Raw genomic sequence first — 17,651 nt, 5'->3', positions numbered from 1 at the left:
GCATTTAGAGCGCCCTCTTGAGATTACAGAGTCCATCAAAGATGTAAAAGCCAAGGAGAAAAGCTCAGCCATGCTCTCTTGTAAATTCTCCGCCCCACCCAAAAGGGTGAAGTGGTTTAAAGACGAGGTACCCCTCTCGCCATCGGACAAGTACAACATCAAGCAAGATGCCACAAGGGCTCAACTCACCATTCATATGCTGACTGAGCAAGATAGTGGCGAGTACAAATGTCAGTCGGGGCCTGCCGTGACAAAAGGCAATCTCCTAATTGAAGGTGCCGTTCCATAGCGTAACTGTAGAAAATATAAGCTGGTGGGCGGCAGACTAAACCACAGATTGTTTTCTCTCCTAGTGCGTGATATTAAATTCACCAAGCATCTAGTTGACACAGAGGTGGACGAGGACAGCGACGCAGTATTCACCTGCGAGGTCAACTACGCCGATGAAGAGGCCCAGTGGCTTCTGAATGACAAGGTGCTTTTCACGGATGACGTCATTACCGTAACACACGAGGGAAAAGTTCACAAGCTCATCTTAAAGAACCTGGCACCTCAGGACGGCGGCATTATCACCGTTCAAATACGCAAAGTGAAAGAGTCTGTCACGCTCAAGGTTAAAGGTAAGAACCGAAAAACTAATATGTCCATCCATCCATCCATCTATTTTCTACCGCTTGTCTCGTTTGGGGTCGCTGGAGCCTATCTCAGCTGCATTTGGGCGGAAGGCCTGGTACACCCTGGACAAGCCGCCACCTCATCAGAGAACAAATATTTCTATAAATTGAAATAATTTAGCTTAAAATATTACAATCATGATAACTTTTAAATTGAATTAAAAGTTTAAATATGAGTTAACCATAGTACACTATAAATAAAATAAAGTAAAAATTACCTTTTGAAGATTAACGACGGACAAGAAGATAAAAAGTAGTCATTAGATTTCCCTTTCATGCTTTTCATTATTTTTCATGCCATCGCCTACATGCTATCAGAATTAGCATCTCATAGTAAATTATTGTATTCCTCAAAATTGACTGAGCAGTCAGACCTTCCCCTATTTCACAATAATTCAATTGCTGGTTCTATTTTCATTTTTGTCGTTAACCCTTCTGCTATCAGCTATATGCTACAGCATTAGCATCAGTTTGGTAAAATCATGTAAGTAGTCATGTTAGTATTTAGAATGTAAGACCCTGGTCTACGTCAAACTATGGTAATTTGCTGTTTTTATTGTTATCAGTTTCCATAAGTAGAAAAAAAAACACTATCCCCTATAATAAAATGTGAAGTTTACCTCTGAACAAATAACTAAATAAAGCTGAAATGAAGTAAAAATACCCTTTAACCCATTCTAAACACTGAACAGAAAAATGTGTCGTGAGTTGGCAAGCTTTGCTGTTCATTTTTATGTGAGTCGTTTGCTCTTATGCTATTGGCTATATCATATCATATATCATGTCCGTAATCATGTGTGTATTTGGTATGTAAATAATTGTATTTATTCTATTGGACCGAAAGGCCAGAACTTCCCCTTTGTCACAAGCAGGTCATTTACTCATTTTGTTGTCGTGCTCGTCATCAGCCCTTATGCTGTCAGCTATATGCTACTAGCATTTGCATTAGTTTAGTACAATTATGTAGGTTTTATTGTATTTATGTAACTATTCAATATGTAATAAATTGTATCCCTCAGATTTATATGAACAGTTTGACCCTCCCCTATCTCACCATATGTTAATTTTCTGTTCTCATGGTTTCCAATGCATTTTTCCATCAGTGGAAAAAAAGCAGACAAAAAAGCAGTATTCCACAAAATAAAAGGTGATGTTTATCTCTGCACGACAAATAAAATAAAGCTGAAAATACTCAACCCTTTAAAACTTGGAACAGAAAAGAGGTAACTGTGCTGTTAGTTCTTGCTACACTGTATTTATTAGCCCTTATGCTATTGGCTATATGCTATTAGCATTAGCTATTTTGGTAAAATTAATGTGTTTTGATCTATAAATTAATAAATAATTGTATTCCCTCGATTTAACCTTCCCCTTTGTCATAATAAGTTAATTTATCAAAGAAAAACTTGTATTAATATTGTAATATTACTACTGTCATACAAGAGTAAAGCAAAGTTTACCTCTGGACAGTAAAGCTAAATTAAAGTGAGAGCATTCACCTTTAGAATACACAGAACAGAAAAAATGTTGTTGTTTGATGGTAACATCCTCACATTCTTTTGGATGCCATTTAATACCCCCTCAGGTATTTCCTTGGGCATCTAGAACTACAAACTATTTTAAGGATATGTTATTGTTTCCAGAACATTTTGGTTGAACTCAATATTTTGTACTATGCACATTTCAACATATAAAACCCAACCCTGATCCTTATTTGCTTGCAATTGCTCCAGAAAAGCCGTCCCTGTTTCTCAAGTCTCTGGATGATGTCGTGGGCGAGGAGAAAGGCTTGATCACTCTGGCTTGTGAGGCGTCAAAGCCCAGAGTTTCTCCCATGTGGAGGAAAGAAGGCAACCTTATCAAATCTGGAACCAAATATGAGTTCCTTCACACTGGCAAATCTCTCGGACTTATCATCAAGGATGTGAGCAAAGACGACGCTGGGGAGTACACTTGTGATCTTGGGACTGAGGTGTCCAAGGCTAAGGTCACTGTAAGAGGTTGGTTTGGTGATGGTTTGGAAATGCAGTACATCCGGAAAGTAATCACAGCGCTTCGCTTTTTCCACCTTTTGTTATGTTACAGATTTATTCCAACATAGAACAATTTTTGATTTTTTACATTCTGCAAATGTATTAAAAGTTAAAAAAAAAATACAAATAAAAAACATGTGCATATGTATTCACAGCCTTGCACAATATTTTTTAATGCATCTTTGGCAGCAATTACTGCCTTAAAGGCCTACTGAAATTAGATGTTCTTATTTAAACGGGGATAGCAGGTCCATTCTATGTGTCATACTTGATAATTTCGCGATATTGCCATATTTTTGCTGAAAGGATTTAGTAGAGAACATCCACGATAAATTTCGCAACTTTCGGTGCTAAGGGAAATGCCCTCCCTCTAGCGGAAGTCGCAGACGATGACGTCACATGTTGATGGCTCCTCACATATTCACATTGTTTTTAATAGGAGCCTCCAACAAAAAGTGCTATTCGGACCGAGAAAACGACAATTTCCCCATTAATTTGAGCGAGGATGAAAGATTTGTGTTTGAGGATATTGATAGCGACGGACTAGGAAAAAAAAAAAGTAAAAAAAAACAAAACGCGATTGGGACGGATTCCGATGTTTTTAGACACATTTAATAGGATAATTCTGGGAAATCCCTTATCTTTCTATTGTGTTGTTAGTGTTTTAGTGAGTTTAATAGTACCTGATAGTCGGAGGTGTGTCTCCACGGGTGTCTTGACGCGCAGTGTCTCAGGGGAGTCGACGGCAGCTATGGACGACACAAGCTCAGCTTTTCTCCGGTAAGAAGCGACTTTTTAACCTCAATTTTCTCATCGAAACCTGCTGGTTGACATTCCATCTTGATTCATGTTCGCTTGACCGCGCTCTGATCCATAGTAACGTTTCACCTCCAGGAATTTTAAACAAGGAATCACCGTGTGTTTGTGTGGCTAAAGGCTAAAGCTTCCTAACTCTATCTTTCTACTGTGACTTATCCAATATTAATTGAACAAATTGCAAAAGATTCAGCAACACAGATCTCCAAAATACTGTGTAATTATGCCGTTTAAGCAGACGACTTTTAGCTGTGTGTGTGTGCAGCGCTCATACTTCCTAAAAACCCGTGACGTCTTGCGTACACGTCATCATTACACGACGTTTCCAGGACGAAACTCCCGGGAAATTTTAAAAATTGTAATTTAGTAAACTGAAAAGGCCGTATTGGCATGTGTTGCAATGTTAATATTTCATCATTGATATATAAACTATCAGGCTGCGTGGTGGGTAGTAGTGGGTTTCAGTAGGCCTTTAAGTTGTTTTGAATACAATGCCAAAAGCTTAGCACACCTATCTTTGTGCAGATTCTCCCATTCCTCTTTGCCTATTCCTCTTTGCAGCACCTCTCAAGCTCCATCAGTTTTGATGGAAGTGTTAGATTTAATCAAGGATGTCTCTGTACATTACTGCATCCATCTTTCCTTCTATCCTGACTAGTTTCCCAGTTCCTGCCGTTGAAAAACATCCCAACAGCATGATGCTGCCACTGTAATGATATTATTGGCCTGGTGATGAGCATTTACACCAAAGAGTTCAATCTTTGTCTCATCAGACTAGTGAATTTTGTTTGTCATGGTCTGAGAGTCTTTCAGGTGCATTTTGGCAAACTTTTCAATAAGCAACGACTTCCGTCTGGCCCCTCTGATAGGTTGTCCTTCTGCAAGGTTCTCCTTTCTCCACAGAGGAATGCTATAGCTTTGACAGCGTGACCATCAGGCTCTAGATCACCTTCCTGACTAGACTAAGATGAATGCAACAATGTACAGAGACATCCTGGTTGAAAACAAACACTTTCCATTCAACCTGACTGAGCTTGAGAAGTTAACAAAAGAAAAAGTGAAAAAAGAGAAGCGCTGTGAATACTTTCCGGATGCACTGTTTGGGGTTGGTGGGATCTGAAGGACAGTGACCACTTATGTATTTTTAGAAATTGGAATTGGGATCACAAAGTGGCTGAAGTCATCTGAGGTGAACGAGGGGGAGACATGCAGCTTTGAGTGCATCCTATCCCGGGAGAGCAATGACGAGTGCTCCTGGACTCTGAGTGGACGAAGTGTGACCAACGGAGGACGCTTCAAAGTCACTAGCAGAGGACGGAAATACATGCTGACCATCAATGACGTCACCCCTGCTGATGCTGGAGAGGTGGTGTTCAGCATTAAAGATCTCGCCTCGAAAGCGACGCTAAGCGTTGAAGGTGAATTGTGTAGCTTTGATGTGTAGTACTGGAACAGAACCTTGAGGAAATATTTAAACTGGTTGCAGGAAAAGCTTCATCATTGTCAAGGGATCTAGAGAATGTCAGTGTGGTTCAAGGGGAAGATGCTGTCTTTACCTGCGAAGTGACCCAAGCTACTTCCATGGTCAAATGGACAAAGGAGGGCAAAGCCATAAAGAAAAGCCAGAGGTATGACATCAGAAAAGAGGAGCGGGTCATGACATTGGTCATCTACAGCGTCTCAGCTCGGGACTCGGGAGAATACAGTTGTGAAGTTGTTGGAGGTGCAACCACGAAGGCCCAGCTTCAGGTTAAAGGTGAGGATGGAATTAGCTGATTTTTTTGATGTCAGTAAATTCAACTCTAACTCTATGATAAGCAGTTTTAAAGTTAAATTTTTCTTCATTTTTTTTCAAACTGCGTCTATGCAATAGCGTTCATTTACACAAATGTGTAAATGACTTTTGATTAAAACTTACCCAATTCTGCTTCTTCCGGAAACGTGGCCGCATTTAATCCTACAATTTCCTTTCTTGCACGGATTTGTAACCATATTTTTCTTCTCATTTAGATCCAATCCACAAGTTTACTAAACCTCTGAAAGATGTCCAAGCTGACGAGAAGACCTCCGTGACTTTAGAATGCGAGACCGCTCAAAACCCGTCCACAGTATCGTGGCTCAAAGGACACACGGAGGTTAAGCTTGGCGGTCGGTTCGAGATGTGTCACAAGGAGTGCGTTCTAACTCTCACCATCAAACAACTGGAGGAAGAGGATGGTGATATCTACACTTGTGACGTGGGCACGGCCAAGAGCATGGCAAAGGTGACGGTTAAAGGTAAGAAGTACACATTTTTACTTTTATGAAAGTGTATTTTACACACCTATTTAAGTGACTATTGGTCATAATTTATCAATCGTAAACATTAGCAGGCGTCTATCAGGTGTAAAGAATATACTGTATATATACATAATTATATATTCTTACAGAAGTTCCACAAATAAATAATTCTACTTTAATAGAACAATACTGTATGATTATACTTTCACACTAAATTATCAGACAGATGTATTAGTTCCAAATGAATTTATAATCAACTGAATAACCAATTTTATATTTTATAAAAATAATAACATGCCTTACTGATTTCAATTTTTTGTAAAACAGTAAATTGGAAAATTGAATGAATAGCAATAATATTTATATGTCAGTATTACAAATATTGTTTCATTAACTGAGCCTTTACAGAATGGTGGAAAATTTAAAACCATTACAGAACATAATGGTTGAGGATTCGAGTCAATACCAATCCTGTTACATTAGGACAGCTGTTGGTATAGCATAAACCTTAGATTTTGAGGTAGTCTAATAAATATGTGAGGCTCTGTAGCTTTACCGCTTTACAGATAACATGTCTGCTCTAGAGGCGTGATTTGTTGGGTTCTACCATGATCTGACTGAATCATCAGTCAGTGTGAGAGAAATTACTTGGCTGCACCACTAGACAGTTATACAGGATACAGCAATTGCCGGTTAAAGTGAACAACACACTCAGCGATTGTTTGTGCTAAGCGTCTTTTAGAAGCAAGACAACTATTTTGCGAAATACAGAATATTGTTTGAACAATCTTTTCTAAAATTAGATGAACAATTAATCATTTCATCCTATTTTAGCCCTACCTGCCACTTTTAAAGGAAAGCTCAAGAATCAAGACGTAAAGGAAGGCGAGGCTGTTACGCTTTGCTGTGAGCTATCAAAGCGTGCAGCCAACGTCCAGTGGAGGAAGGGTGCTGAAGTTCTCGCTGCTGGAGAGAAGTATGAAATGCAGCAGAGGGAGGCTTCATGCGAGCTGCGCATTAAGAATCCTACGACAGACGATAGCGGAGAGTACTCCTGTCTGTGTGGGGACAAGAAGACATCGGCAACAGTGAAAGTCAATGGTAATGTTTTTTTTCCTCTCAGAACAATATAGATACAACTGTGGTAAATCCAGAAGATTGTACCAGACAAAAGTTTACACACACTTCATCATGCTATTGAATGAAAGAACAGTAAATGTTAATGAAGGGACTCTCTTTTGAACTACAGTATGTCCTCTCAAAAGTATTAAAATATTTGTTGCACAGCATTACCTCCGTACTTCACACTGAAGCTGCAGAGTCAGGAGGCCCAAGAGGGATCTAGGGTTGCTCTACGCTGTGAGACATCCAAACCTCTAGTCTCAGTGAAATGGAAGAAGGGAAAGCAGCTCCTCGATTACGGAGATAAGTACCAGATGAAGCAGGAGGCGTACAGCAATGAGCTCATCATTTTCCAAGCGGTGCCTGAAGACAGTGGAGAGTACATCTGTGTGTGTGGAGAGCAGACAACCACTGCACAGCTGAAGATTAAAGGTAAGATGTTGGTTGTGCTTTAGTTTATACCGCTCAGTTTCTAACGCAGTCATTTCATGCTCAGCTTTGCCGGTGACGTTCACAAAGAAGCTGGGAAGTCAGAAGGCTGAAGAAGGAGCTAAGGTGATGCTGCGCTGTGAGACGTCTAAACCTGGAGCTCCAGTGGAGTGGAAAAAGGGAAGGCAGGTCCTCATGTATGGAGATAAGTACCAGATAAAGCAGGAGGCTTGTGTGAATGAACTCCACATCAACCAAGTGGTACCAGAAGACAGCGGAGAGTACATCTGTGTGTGTGGAGAACACAACACTACAGCTAGTCTTACCATTCACGGTAGGTGCAGGTTATTTTTAATGTCATAAAATTATCTCAATAGTTGCTAACCGATTTTAAACGTTTAGCCCTACCAGTGACCTTCACAAAGAAGCTTCAGAGTCAGGAGGCTGAAGAAGGAGCTCAGGTGACGCTACGCTGTGAGACGTCTAAACCTGGAGCTTCTGTGGAGTGGAAGATGGGAAGGCAGGCCCTCAAGTATGGACAAAAGTATCAGATGAAGCAGGACGCTTGTGTGAATGAACTCCACATCAGTCAAGTGGTGCCACAAGACAGTGGAGAGTACATGTGTGTGTGTGGAGAACACAACACTACAGCTAGCATCACCATTCACGGTATGAGAACATTATTATCATATTGATATGATGAGTTGATAACCAAATACAAATATTTAGCCACACCAGTGACCTTTACAAAGAAGCTGCAGAGTCAGGAGGCTGAAGAAGGAGCTAAGGTGAAACTGCGCTGTGAGACGTCTAAACCTGGAGTTTCAGTGGAGTGGAAGAAAGGAAAGCAGGTTCTGAAGCCTGGAGAAAAGTACCAGATGAAGCAAAAAGCTTGTATAAATGAACTCTACATCAGCCAAGTGGTGACAGAGGACAGCGACGAGTACATCTGTGTGTGTGGAGAACACAACACAACAGCTAGCCTCACCATTAAAGGTATTGAAATATATTTATAATATTGTGGTACCTCAGTTACAAAAGGTAGGACGACAGCAGAATCATAAAAAATCCAAAGTAATTATTTCATAAGGTTGCCTTTGAAATCGCTGAAAGAGAAGTTCAAGGTAACTCGGACCAGAGAGGCGCTGCTTTACAGAGACTCAAGGGACTCAAAGGTTGCCAAGGCAGGAGTTGTGGTGAAGACCGGAAGGAAGTGGAGGGCCCAAGCTGCTGTGCTGGATGCGGAGATACGACTGTGCCACAGACATCTGGTGAGTGTAGTGGCCCATGGCAGAGAGGGTCTTGGGATGGTTCCAACACATCCTTGGCACAAGCAGAGCAAGGATAAGCAGAAGCGAAGGCAGATACAGGAGGAGGTCAAGACACCAGTGGAAGACGGACAGACTAGCAGAGCAGTTGGTCTGAGGCAGCATGGGGCCTGGACCACATGGTAGTATGCCTTGGACCATAAAGTTACCTGGCCAACTCTGGCAGGCTGAACCACATCGTATCAGCTTCTTCTTCCAGGCAAACCTCTTTATCTAGGGGAAAGCAGAGACCCAAACTGCCAACTGTGTTTAGCAACAGGAGCACTGGAACACGTTCTGGGCTCCTGCACTAAAGCGCTCGGTGAGGGCCAATACACACTTTGCGCCACAACTAGTTGCTGAAACCGATTGCAGCCACAGCGGAGTGGGAAACTCTACCCGCACAATCACTTTTGTCAAGGCAGAAGATCAGCCAAAACCAGTTTGCAAGAAAGCACCAGGAGGGATTCTGACAACTGTCCAAGGCTGGCAGCTCTCTATGGACCTGGAGAAGCAGGTTGTTCGCCCAGATCATTGTCAGCACCACCACGAGGGCAGACATCCTACTGTTCTCAAAAAGCACCAAAAACATATTATTGGAGCTGACTGTGTCATGGAAGGAGCGCTTAGGGGAGGCCCATGAAAGGAATAAGATAAAGCATGAACACCCTTTCATCTACTGTTGTGAACAGGGCTGGAAGGGAAGATGTATGCCCATCACTTAAGCAGCAGATGATCCGTGGGGCACTTACTCCACAAAGCCCCAATTGCCCTGGGCATTAGAGGAACAGCAAGGAGTGGAGCCATCAAAAACCACCAAAACACAAGCTGCGTTTTTTTTTTTTTTTTTTTTTTTGTGGATGGATCACCTGGGAGAGGATATATGATGTTTGGAAGACCCAAAACACTTAATGATCCCAGGAACATCACTGATTATCTGTTCAGGTGCTTTTAGAATATGTATTGAAGAACTAACTGCTATGAGTACTTTTGGGGTAGTTTAATAGGTTTCTCACCTTTTTAGAAAAGTGCTGGCACTTGCAACTTTCTATTGCATTCATACTCAGTAAAAAAGCACAGACATATCAAAATTAATTTTACTTTTCAAATTTTGTTTTGGTCAGACAATATTTTTGCTATTTTAGATGGAATTTTAACTGACATATAAGGTATAAGTGATAGAAAATGGATGGATGGATGGATGTTCCGACTGTCATCTGCAGTCTTCTGCAGAAGGGTCACCTGACCACTGTGACGTGTTGCCTATCAGCTGTTTCTATAGGCGTGGTTAACTAGGCAGACCTGTCTAGTCTATCTGGTTGCCCCCAGGTATGTGAGAGCATGAATGCTCCCTCATCCCGATCGTTGGTTTCCTTGGGCCGCTTACTTAATTTGATTGACTCCTTAATCCATCGTTTGATTTTGTTTCTTTCTATCCCAATTATTTTGGCGTTGTCCCAGTACATGATGTCACCCTTCCTACTTTTGGCACTCGATTCTGCGAAATGATAAATTGGTTTGTCGAGCACAATATTATGCCGTACAACCAGGGAGAAGTTTTGGCGAAAATGTTTCTTTATAACCATATCATACGAAAAGTAGGACGTACAAAACCTGAGGTACCACTTTACATACAGTATCATCATGACATGTCAATTACTGCTAACCACTTTAAACTTTTAGCCCGACCAGTGTCTTTCACAAAGAAGCTGCAGAGTCAAGAGGCGCAAGAAGGAGCTAAGGTGACGCTACGCTGTGAGACATCTAAACCTCTCGTCTCAGTGGAGTGGAAGAAGGGAAAGCAGCTCCTAGAGTATGGAGAAAAGTACCAAATGAAACAAGAGGCTTGTATGAATGAACTCCACATCAGTAAAGTGGTGCCAGAAGACAGTGGAGATTACATGTGTGTGTGTGGGGAACACATCACTACAGCTCGTCTCACCATTCAAGGTAATAGTAAGTTATTAATGAATGTCATGAAATGATCTTAAAAGGTGCTAACTAATTTCAAATGTTTAGCCCTACCAGTAACGTTCACGCAGAAGCTGCAGAGTCACGAGGCTGAAGAAGGAGCTAAGGTGACGCTACGCTGTGAGACATCTAAACCCGGAGCTTCAGTGGAGTGGAAGAAGGGAAGGCAGGTTCTTAAGTATGGAGAAAAGTACCAGATAAAGCAGGAGGCTTGTGTGAATGAACTTCACATCAGTCAAGTGGTGCCAGAAGACAGTGGAGAGTACATGTGTGTGTGCGGAGAACACAACACTGCAGCAAGTCTCATCATTCAAGGTAAGCGGAAATTATTGTCATTTTAAAATAATGTATTGATAACCAAATACAATTATTTAGCCACGCCAGTGACCTTTACAAAGAAGCTGCAGAGTCAGGAGGTGGAAGAAGGTACTAAGGTGAAGCTACGCTGTGAGACGTCTAAACCTGGAGTATCAGTGGAGTGGAAGAAGGGAAGGCAAGTCCTTAAATATGGACAAAAGTACCAAATGAAGCAGGAGGCTTGTGTGAATGAACTCCACATAAGTCAAGTGGTGCCAGAAGACAGTGGAGAGTACATGTGTGTGTGTGGAGAACACAACACTGCAGCTAGTCTCACCGTTAACGGTAGGAGAAAATTATTATCATTTTGACAACAATGTGTTGGTAACCAAATACAATCATTTAGCCCGACCAGTGACCTTCACAAAGAAGTTGCAGAGTAAGGAGGTAGAAGAAGGAACACAGGTGACACTACGCTGTGAGATGTCTAAACCTGGAGTCTCAGTGGAGTGGAAGAAGGGAAAGCAGGTTCTCAAGCCTGGAGAAAAGTACCAGATGAAGCAGGAGGCTTGTATGAATGAACTCCACATCAGTCAAGTGGTGACAGAAGACAGTGGAGAGTATATCTGTGTGTGTGGAGAACACAACACTACAGCTAGGCTTACCATTAAAGGTATTGAAATATAATTTTAATTTAGTGGTACCTCAATTTTCCTTCCAAAAGGTCAGAAAACACCTGAATCAATCTACAGTAATTATTTCATTAAAAATAACGTACAGTAAATCCAATTAATTTGTTTAATTACCCCAAAATATGAGCCAAAAACACATTTTATAGAGAATTATTACAGTTTTTAATGCTGACAGTAATGAGAAATACATATAATGAAATGTACTGAGACTCATGTTGGCGATGACAAGATGATAAGATTTTACAACACACTTTTAACTACTGTAATCTGTTTATTTTGGTGTTCAAAGCTTTTGCTCCGTCTGAAATATGGGTGTTAAAATAGTGTTTTTGTTTTAGTATTTTACAATCGTTAGGTGTGCTATATGTATCATTATCTTTTACAAATTTTTTGTTGTATTTGTTATTGTATGTACAAATCTGCACTGCAGCCATATAATTTTCCCAATGTGGGATAAACGGGGTCTATCCTATCCTATTATGTTGTACGATAACTGATTATGGCATACGACAAGTTGCAACTAGGGAGAACTTTTAGCGAAAATATTCCTCTACAACCGAATCATACAAAAAGTGTGGCGTAGAAAATTTGAGGTACCACCATACATACGTTATCGCCATGACGTGTAATTTATTGCTCACCAATTTAAATGTTTTTAGCCCGGCAAGTGACCTTTACGAAGAATCTGCAGAGTCAGGAAGCGGAAGAAGGAGCTAAGGTGACGCTACGCTGTGAGACATCTAAACCTCTGGTCTCAGTGGAGTGGAGGAAGGAAAAGCAGCTCCTTGAGTATGGAGAAAAGTACCAAATGAAGCAGGAGGCTTGTATAAATGAACTCCACATTTGTCAAGTAGTGCCAGAAGACAGTGGAGAGTACATTTGTGTGTGTGGAGAACACAACACTGCAGCTCGCCTTACCATTCACGGTAAGAGTAGGTTATTATCATTTAGATGAATCAGTAGTTGCTAACCAATTAAACAATGTGCAGCCCAACAAGTGACTTTCACAAAGAAGCTTCAGAGTCAAGAAGCCAAAGAAGGAGCTAAGGTGACACTACGCTGTGAGACGTCCAAACCTTTAGTCTCTGTGGAGTGGAAGAAGGGAAGGCATGTCCTTCAGCCTGGGGAAAAGTACCAAATGAAGCAGGAGGCCTGTGTGAATGAACTGTTTATTAATAAAGCAGCAGAGGGGGACAGCGGAGAGTACAGCTGTGTGTGCGCTGACAGTAAAACGACAGCAAGTCTTCAAATTAAAGGTAGGTGTAATTTAGCAAGCTTTTTTTTACTGTTATTTTAATTTAGGGCTGTCAAGTGATTAATTTTCTTATCAGATTAATCACACTCTTTAACTGGGAATAATCATGATTAATCATAGGTTAGATTTTGCTTGCAAAATAGAATTTGCTTATAAATATACCCCAATATATGCATACAAACGTAATTTTCTTTGTCAGAATGCCATACAAGAACGTTTTCTAAATGTTTTACTGAAGTGCAAGTAATTGATTTGCTCAAAACTGTTTACAAAAAAAGTTGACAAGAGGGTCGGAAAGTCAGCAAGTAGGCAACACGGCATGCGGTGGCTGTTCACATATAAAAAAATACTTTACCTTACATGTATCCGTTATAAACTCAGGGAAGCTGACGCCAGCATAGTTTGTTGTCCTCTGTTTGTGCTGTCGGTGTAGCACTCATGCTGGTGACGACATCCTCACCGTCATGTTTTCGCTTCAAGATGCTATTTTAAACTTGATGTGTGCCGATAATAAGAAAGTTTGTCGCTGAATTACCAACGTTTTACCTCAGTTTCTTTTAAAGTTCCTCTGGAATTTGTTTTAAAGGACGCAAAGCACATCGCTCTATCATCACACTGATGTGTGACTTGATCATTGCCGGTGCCATCTGGCGGTCTAAACAAATACTGTGATCAATATTTTTCCATTTTTGATAACGTAATAAAAAGTTTTTGTTAATCACGTGCGTTAACGCCTTGAAATTGACAGCCATACTTTAATTATATATTGTACGTTCCGTAAACTCTTTCAGATTGTGTTTTTTAAGTTTTAACAATAAAATTGTTGATAAAGTATATGGCAACATTGTTTCATCCCAGCTGTGAAGCTTCTTGCTGTTAACGTGGAATCAAAGATGGTACAGGCAACAGAAGCAGTGGAAGGTATGAAAGATGCAATTGTGCTGGTAGCTTGGAGATTGTTTTTTTATTGAAGGCAGAACAAATTTCTGCTATCATATTTATGATATTGTAATTGCATTTCAGCCAGTGGAACTGAAGCAACATTGGTAGTTAAGAAAGACAAGCAGCAGAAGCAGGAGATGAATGAAGCAGTGGAAGGTAATGTCAGTGTTGTCGTACTTTTGGTGCAATGGATGTATTGCTTTGTCCTTGTGAGGTTTGTTCTTACCCATCTTAGCTGCTGCTACTTTGGGCACAGTATGGTGTGTTTTTATGGTGCTCTGTTTTTCTCGAGAGTTGTTTTATGGCACAAAGCTATGCCTTTTTCCCCTCAAACTGAACTTCCAGTTTTGCATTCATTTTCATAGCTGTGATACTGCAGCAGACCAAAGAGATTTCTACACAGAAACTCATCAAACAAGAGACTCGGGAGCTCGAAGTTGAAGGTAAACACTAGGGAACTGTCCACAGAAATTGTGAGTGAACCCTGAGAAATGTCCAAAAAAAGAGCATATTTGATGATGGATATATTACAGGACACTTGTATTTACCAACGCTGCTGGTTGCATGTGGCTTCAATTCAGAGCAGCTGTGTATTAATAAATTTGCGATGCATGAGAATACTTGAATCATTTAATGTTGTTTTTATGTATTAGTTTTGCAAGTAACTTTTTTTTTTGCATTTCAGCCTTTAAACAGGAAACAACATTGGTAGTTGCCAAGGACGAGCAGAAGATGCAGGAGATAAATGAAACAACGAAAGGTAATTTTTTTTTTTAATAAATGTAATTATCTGTGGAAGTGTCGGTTATTAGCTCAGCATTTGTTATATGCGGGTTTCTATATCATGAGCTTTGGCAGGTTAATTAGTCCTTATTCTCTTGTATGTTGAGTTGTTGGCAGTATGGCATGCAATTTAGTCAAACTGAGGTTGCAATGTTATGTTTGATGTCATAGTTGTGCAGCGTACCAGAGAGACTTCCAAAGAGCAGCTTCAGCAACAAGAGACTCATGAGGTCAAAACTGAAGGTAAAAGTTGCAGAGAAATGTTACGAGCAGAAAGTTGTTGTTTCTTAATATCTACTAAATTTTGTGTGACTTAAGCTGGAAAAAGGGGCTTATGGTCACCCTGTATTTTTGTGGCGGTATACTTATTGGTTAGAAAATGTAATTTCTTGAAACGCCATCAGGATATGTAGGTCTACATATGTTTTCTTAGTTTTAATGACAAAGTAGGTAACAAAGTAAATGACAACGTTGTCTCCTTTCAGCTGTAAAATTGTCAGCTTCTCTGACTGCTGCTAAACTATAATCCAAAGAAACAATGAAAGGTTTGCAGTTGTGACCGTTGTCATGTTTTTGTCTTCTCAGGGCATTGAATTGATCGCAACTGAAGATGTTTAATCTCTTATTCAAATAGACAAGATGGGACAGGCTAGTGCATCAAAGACTAGATCAAAAAGACTAGTCTTTGTCCTAGTATTTGAGCGTGATTTAATGAAGCTTTCTCGGATGAGGGGGGAACATCTTCTAAGACTACTTCAGCAATCCAGTTGTGATCGAACCAATACCCTGGGAATGCAGTGACCTGGATGAATAAGATCATATAGACCAGGGGTCTCAAACTCAATTTACCGGGGGGTCACTGCATGCAGAAACTGGGTGAGGCTGGGCCGCAAAAAAATATTTCTTAAAAAAATCTAACATGCACTTTTGAATTCATTCACATTCTTTGAATGGCTTTCCCGCCCTAGCAACGTACTTGCCAACTCTTGCGGTCTTAAGGGAAACACCAGAATATCAGTGCCCGTCCTGACAATCTCCCCGGGCAATCATTCTCCTGGTTTTCACCCGGACAACATTATCAAGGCGTGCCGTAATGGCACTGCCTTAAGCGTTTTCTACAACCTGCCGTCTCGTCCGCTTTTCCACCATACAAACAGTGTGCCGTCCCAGTCACATATTGTATGCGGGTTCTGCAGACCCAGGGAAGTGACTGCAAGACATACTTGATCAACAGCCATACAGTTCACACTGAGGGCGGCCGTATAAGCAACTTTATGACTGTTACAAATATGCGCCACACTGGGAACCCACACCAAACACGATTGACAAACACATTTTGGGAGAACATCCGTACCGTAACACAACATAAACACAACATAACAAATACCCAGAATACAATGCAGCCCTGACTCTTCCTAACTACAAAAGGGGGCGGGGTTGGGAGGGCGGGGGTGTATATTGTAGCCCGGAATAGTTAGGGCTGCATGGGATTCTGGGTATTTCTTCGGTTGTGTTTATGTTGTGTTACGGTGCGGATGTTCTCCCAAAATGTGTTTGTCATTCTTGTTTGGTGTGGGTTCACAGTGTGGCACATATTTGTAACAGTGTTAAAGTTTATTCAGTGTGACCTGTGTGGCTGTTGATCATCTATGTCTTGCAGTCGCTCGCTGCGTCTACAGAAAACAAATACAACATGTGGCTGGGCTGGCATGCTGTCTGTAAAGGTTGTAGAGGACGCTAAAGGCAGTGCCTCCACGGTGCACCCTTAATATTGTTGTTTGGGTGAAACTAGGGAAAATGATTACCCATGGAGGGGCACTGAGAATTGGGAGTCTCCCGGAAAAATCGGGGGTATACAAGTATGACGCTATAAAGCGCCATTCATATAAAACTTGCGGGCCGCGTCAACATGAAATTTTCATATTAAGGTGCGGGCCGCAATTGGCCCGTGGGCCGCGTGTTTGAGACCCCTGATATAGACCATTTTTGTAGCTTTGCTCAGGTGGACCGCTGCCTTTAGTATTGCCTATCAAGAGGTCTTATACTTATCACATTTGGATTCCAGCCAATAAGCCTGAAGCCACATTGGTAGCTGCCAAAGACAAGCAGAAGAAGCAGGAGATAAATAAAAAAGTAGAAGGTAGATGTCTCTAAGGTCTATGTAGGTGTTTTTGTGTGTCATGTCATTGTCCTGCTTAGCCTTTGCTATTTGGAACAAAGGGATATTTCCTTTTTATGTCTTATTTTTGCATTGTAAATAATCATTGGTCTACTTTGTTTGTTGCACAATGCATGGCGGCAAGATTGACTACCAAGTCCTTTATGTTACCCTCAATAGTTGTTGTCTGTATGGTGCAAATATTGTCAATTTTGTCCAACTCAGGTGTCAATTTTAAGTTCATTGTCATAGTTATGATTAGTGAGACTGCCAAACAGCAACTCATTGATGAAATGCAGGAGCTCAGAGTTAAAAGTAAAATTGTTGTGAAAAGTGTTGTTTTGCACAGGTTTCTTGAAATGCTTGAAGGTATTTCCTTAGATTTGCATTAATTCAAATTGGAATGAATAAACACCACACCTCAAGTAGACCTCTATTTTGGTTGTGAAAACTAGGTACCGTATTAATATAAAATAAATTGTTAAATAGGGAAAAATCTTTACATGTTGCTGTAGACACTTTTACCACAACTGACATGTTATCTGTAAAGCTGGAGTTTAAGGTTGAGTTCTTAAAATGCTTTGGAACAAATAGATGCATAGGCTCTCATAAACAACTTTATCCTCGATTGATTCCTCATATTCTCCCGGGTTGCTTAAAAAACAAGCTATATTGTATAAGAACATGTTATAGTTGTAATCACATCAGTCACATTAGCCCTCCACCACCCAAACCCAAACAGCTGTTATTGCTGTTTGACCTATTTTTTGGAACCCCTGACTTGGAAATTTCCTAATGTTCCCCCTTATACAGCATCCCTGGTTCTAATAGGAGCAAGCTTTACTGAAGGGTTGGACAATAATGGCAAACATATACGTAGGTCATTGTTAAT

General features: G+C 40.7%; 1 protein-coding gene across 15 annotated transcripts in view; it reads left to right on the top strand.

The window, feature by feature from the left end:
- Window positions 1–17,651, top strand: part of obscnb (obscurin, cytoskeletal calmodulin and titin-interacting RhoGEF b) — a 104,146-nt gene that overhangs the window by 38,054 nt on the left and 48,441 nt on the right. For 10 of the 15 annotated variants that reach the window (XM_061920448.1, XM_061920454.1, XM_061920451.1 and 7 more), the window contains 22 exons: window positions 9–275; window positions 354–620; window positions 2,408–2,674; window positions 4,672–4,941; window positions 5,010–5,279; window positions 5,534–5,800; window positions 6,638–6,904; window positions 7,091–7,357; window positions 7,422–7,688; window positions 7,757–8,023; window positions 8,084–8,350; window positions 10,345–10,611; window positions 10,681–10,947; window positions 11,008–11,274; window positions 11,336–11,602; window positions 12,281–12,547; window positions 12,611–12,877; window positions 13,735–13,797; window positions 13,900–13,974; window positions 14,184–14,261; window positions 14,504–14,578; window positions 14,773–14,844. In XM_061920448.1, coding sequence (XP_061776432.1) covers window positions 9–275; window positions 354–620; window positions 2,408–2,674; window positions 4,672–4,941; window positions 5,010–5,279; window positions 5,534–5,800; window positions 6,638–6,904; window positions 7,091–7,357; window positions 7,422–7,688; window positions 7,757–8,023; window positions 8,084–8,350; window positions 10,345–10,611; window positions 10,681–10,947; window positions 11,008–11,274; window positions 11,336–11,602; window positions 12,281–12,547; window positions 12,611–12,877; window positions 13,735–13,797; window positions 13,900–13,974; window positions 14,184–14,261; window positions 14,504–14,578; window positions 14,773–14,844 — 4,908 coding nt within the window. Of the gene's footprint in view, window positions 1–8; window positions 276–353; window positions 621–2,407; window positions 2,675–4,671; window positions 4,942–5,009; window positions 5,280–5,533; window positions 5,801–6,637; window positions 6,905–7,090; window positions 7,358–7,421; window positions 7,689–7,756; window positions 8,024–8,083; window positions 8,351–10,344; window positions 10,612–10,680; window positions 10,948–11,007; window positions 11,275–11,335; window positions 11,603–12,280; window positions 12,548–12,610; window positions 12,878–13,734; window positions 13,798–13,899; window positions 13,975–14,183; window positions 14,262–14,503; window positions 14,579–14,772; window positions 14,845–16,666; window positions 16,742–17,651 lie in introns of all 15 variants that reach the window. The other 5 variants (XM_061920453.1, XM_061920446.1, XM_061920457.1 and 2 more) reach the window with 3 other exon arrangements.

The sequence above is a fragment of the Nerophis ophidion genome, linkage group LG14 (genome assembly GCF_033978795.1).
Source record: "Nerophis ophidion isolate RoL-2023_Sa linkage group LG14, RoL_Noph_v1.0, whole genome shotgun sequence".
Lineage (NCBI taxonomy): Eukaryota > Metazoa > Chordata > Actinopteri > Syngnathiformes > Syngnathidae > Nerophis > Nerophis ophidion.
Note: the sequence above shows the minus strand (reverse complement) of the source record. Positions and strands in the feature narration are given on the sequence as shown.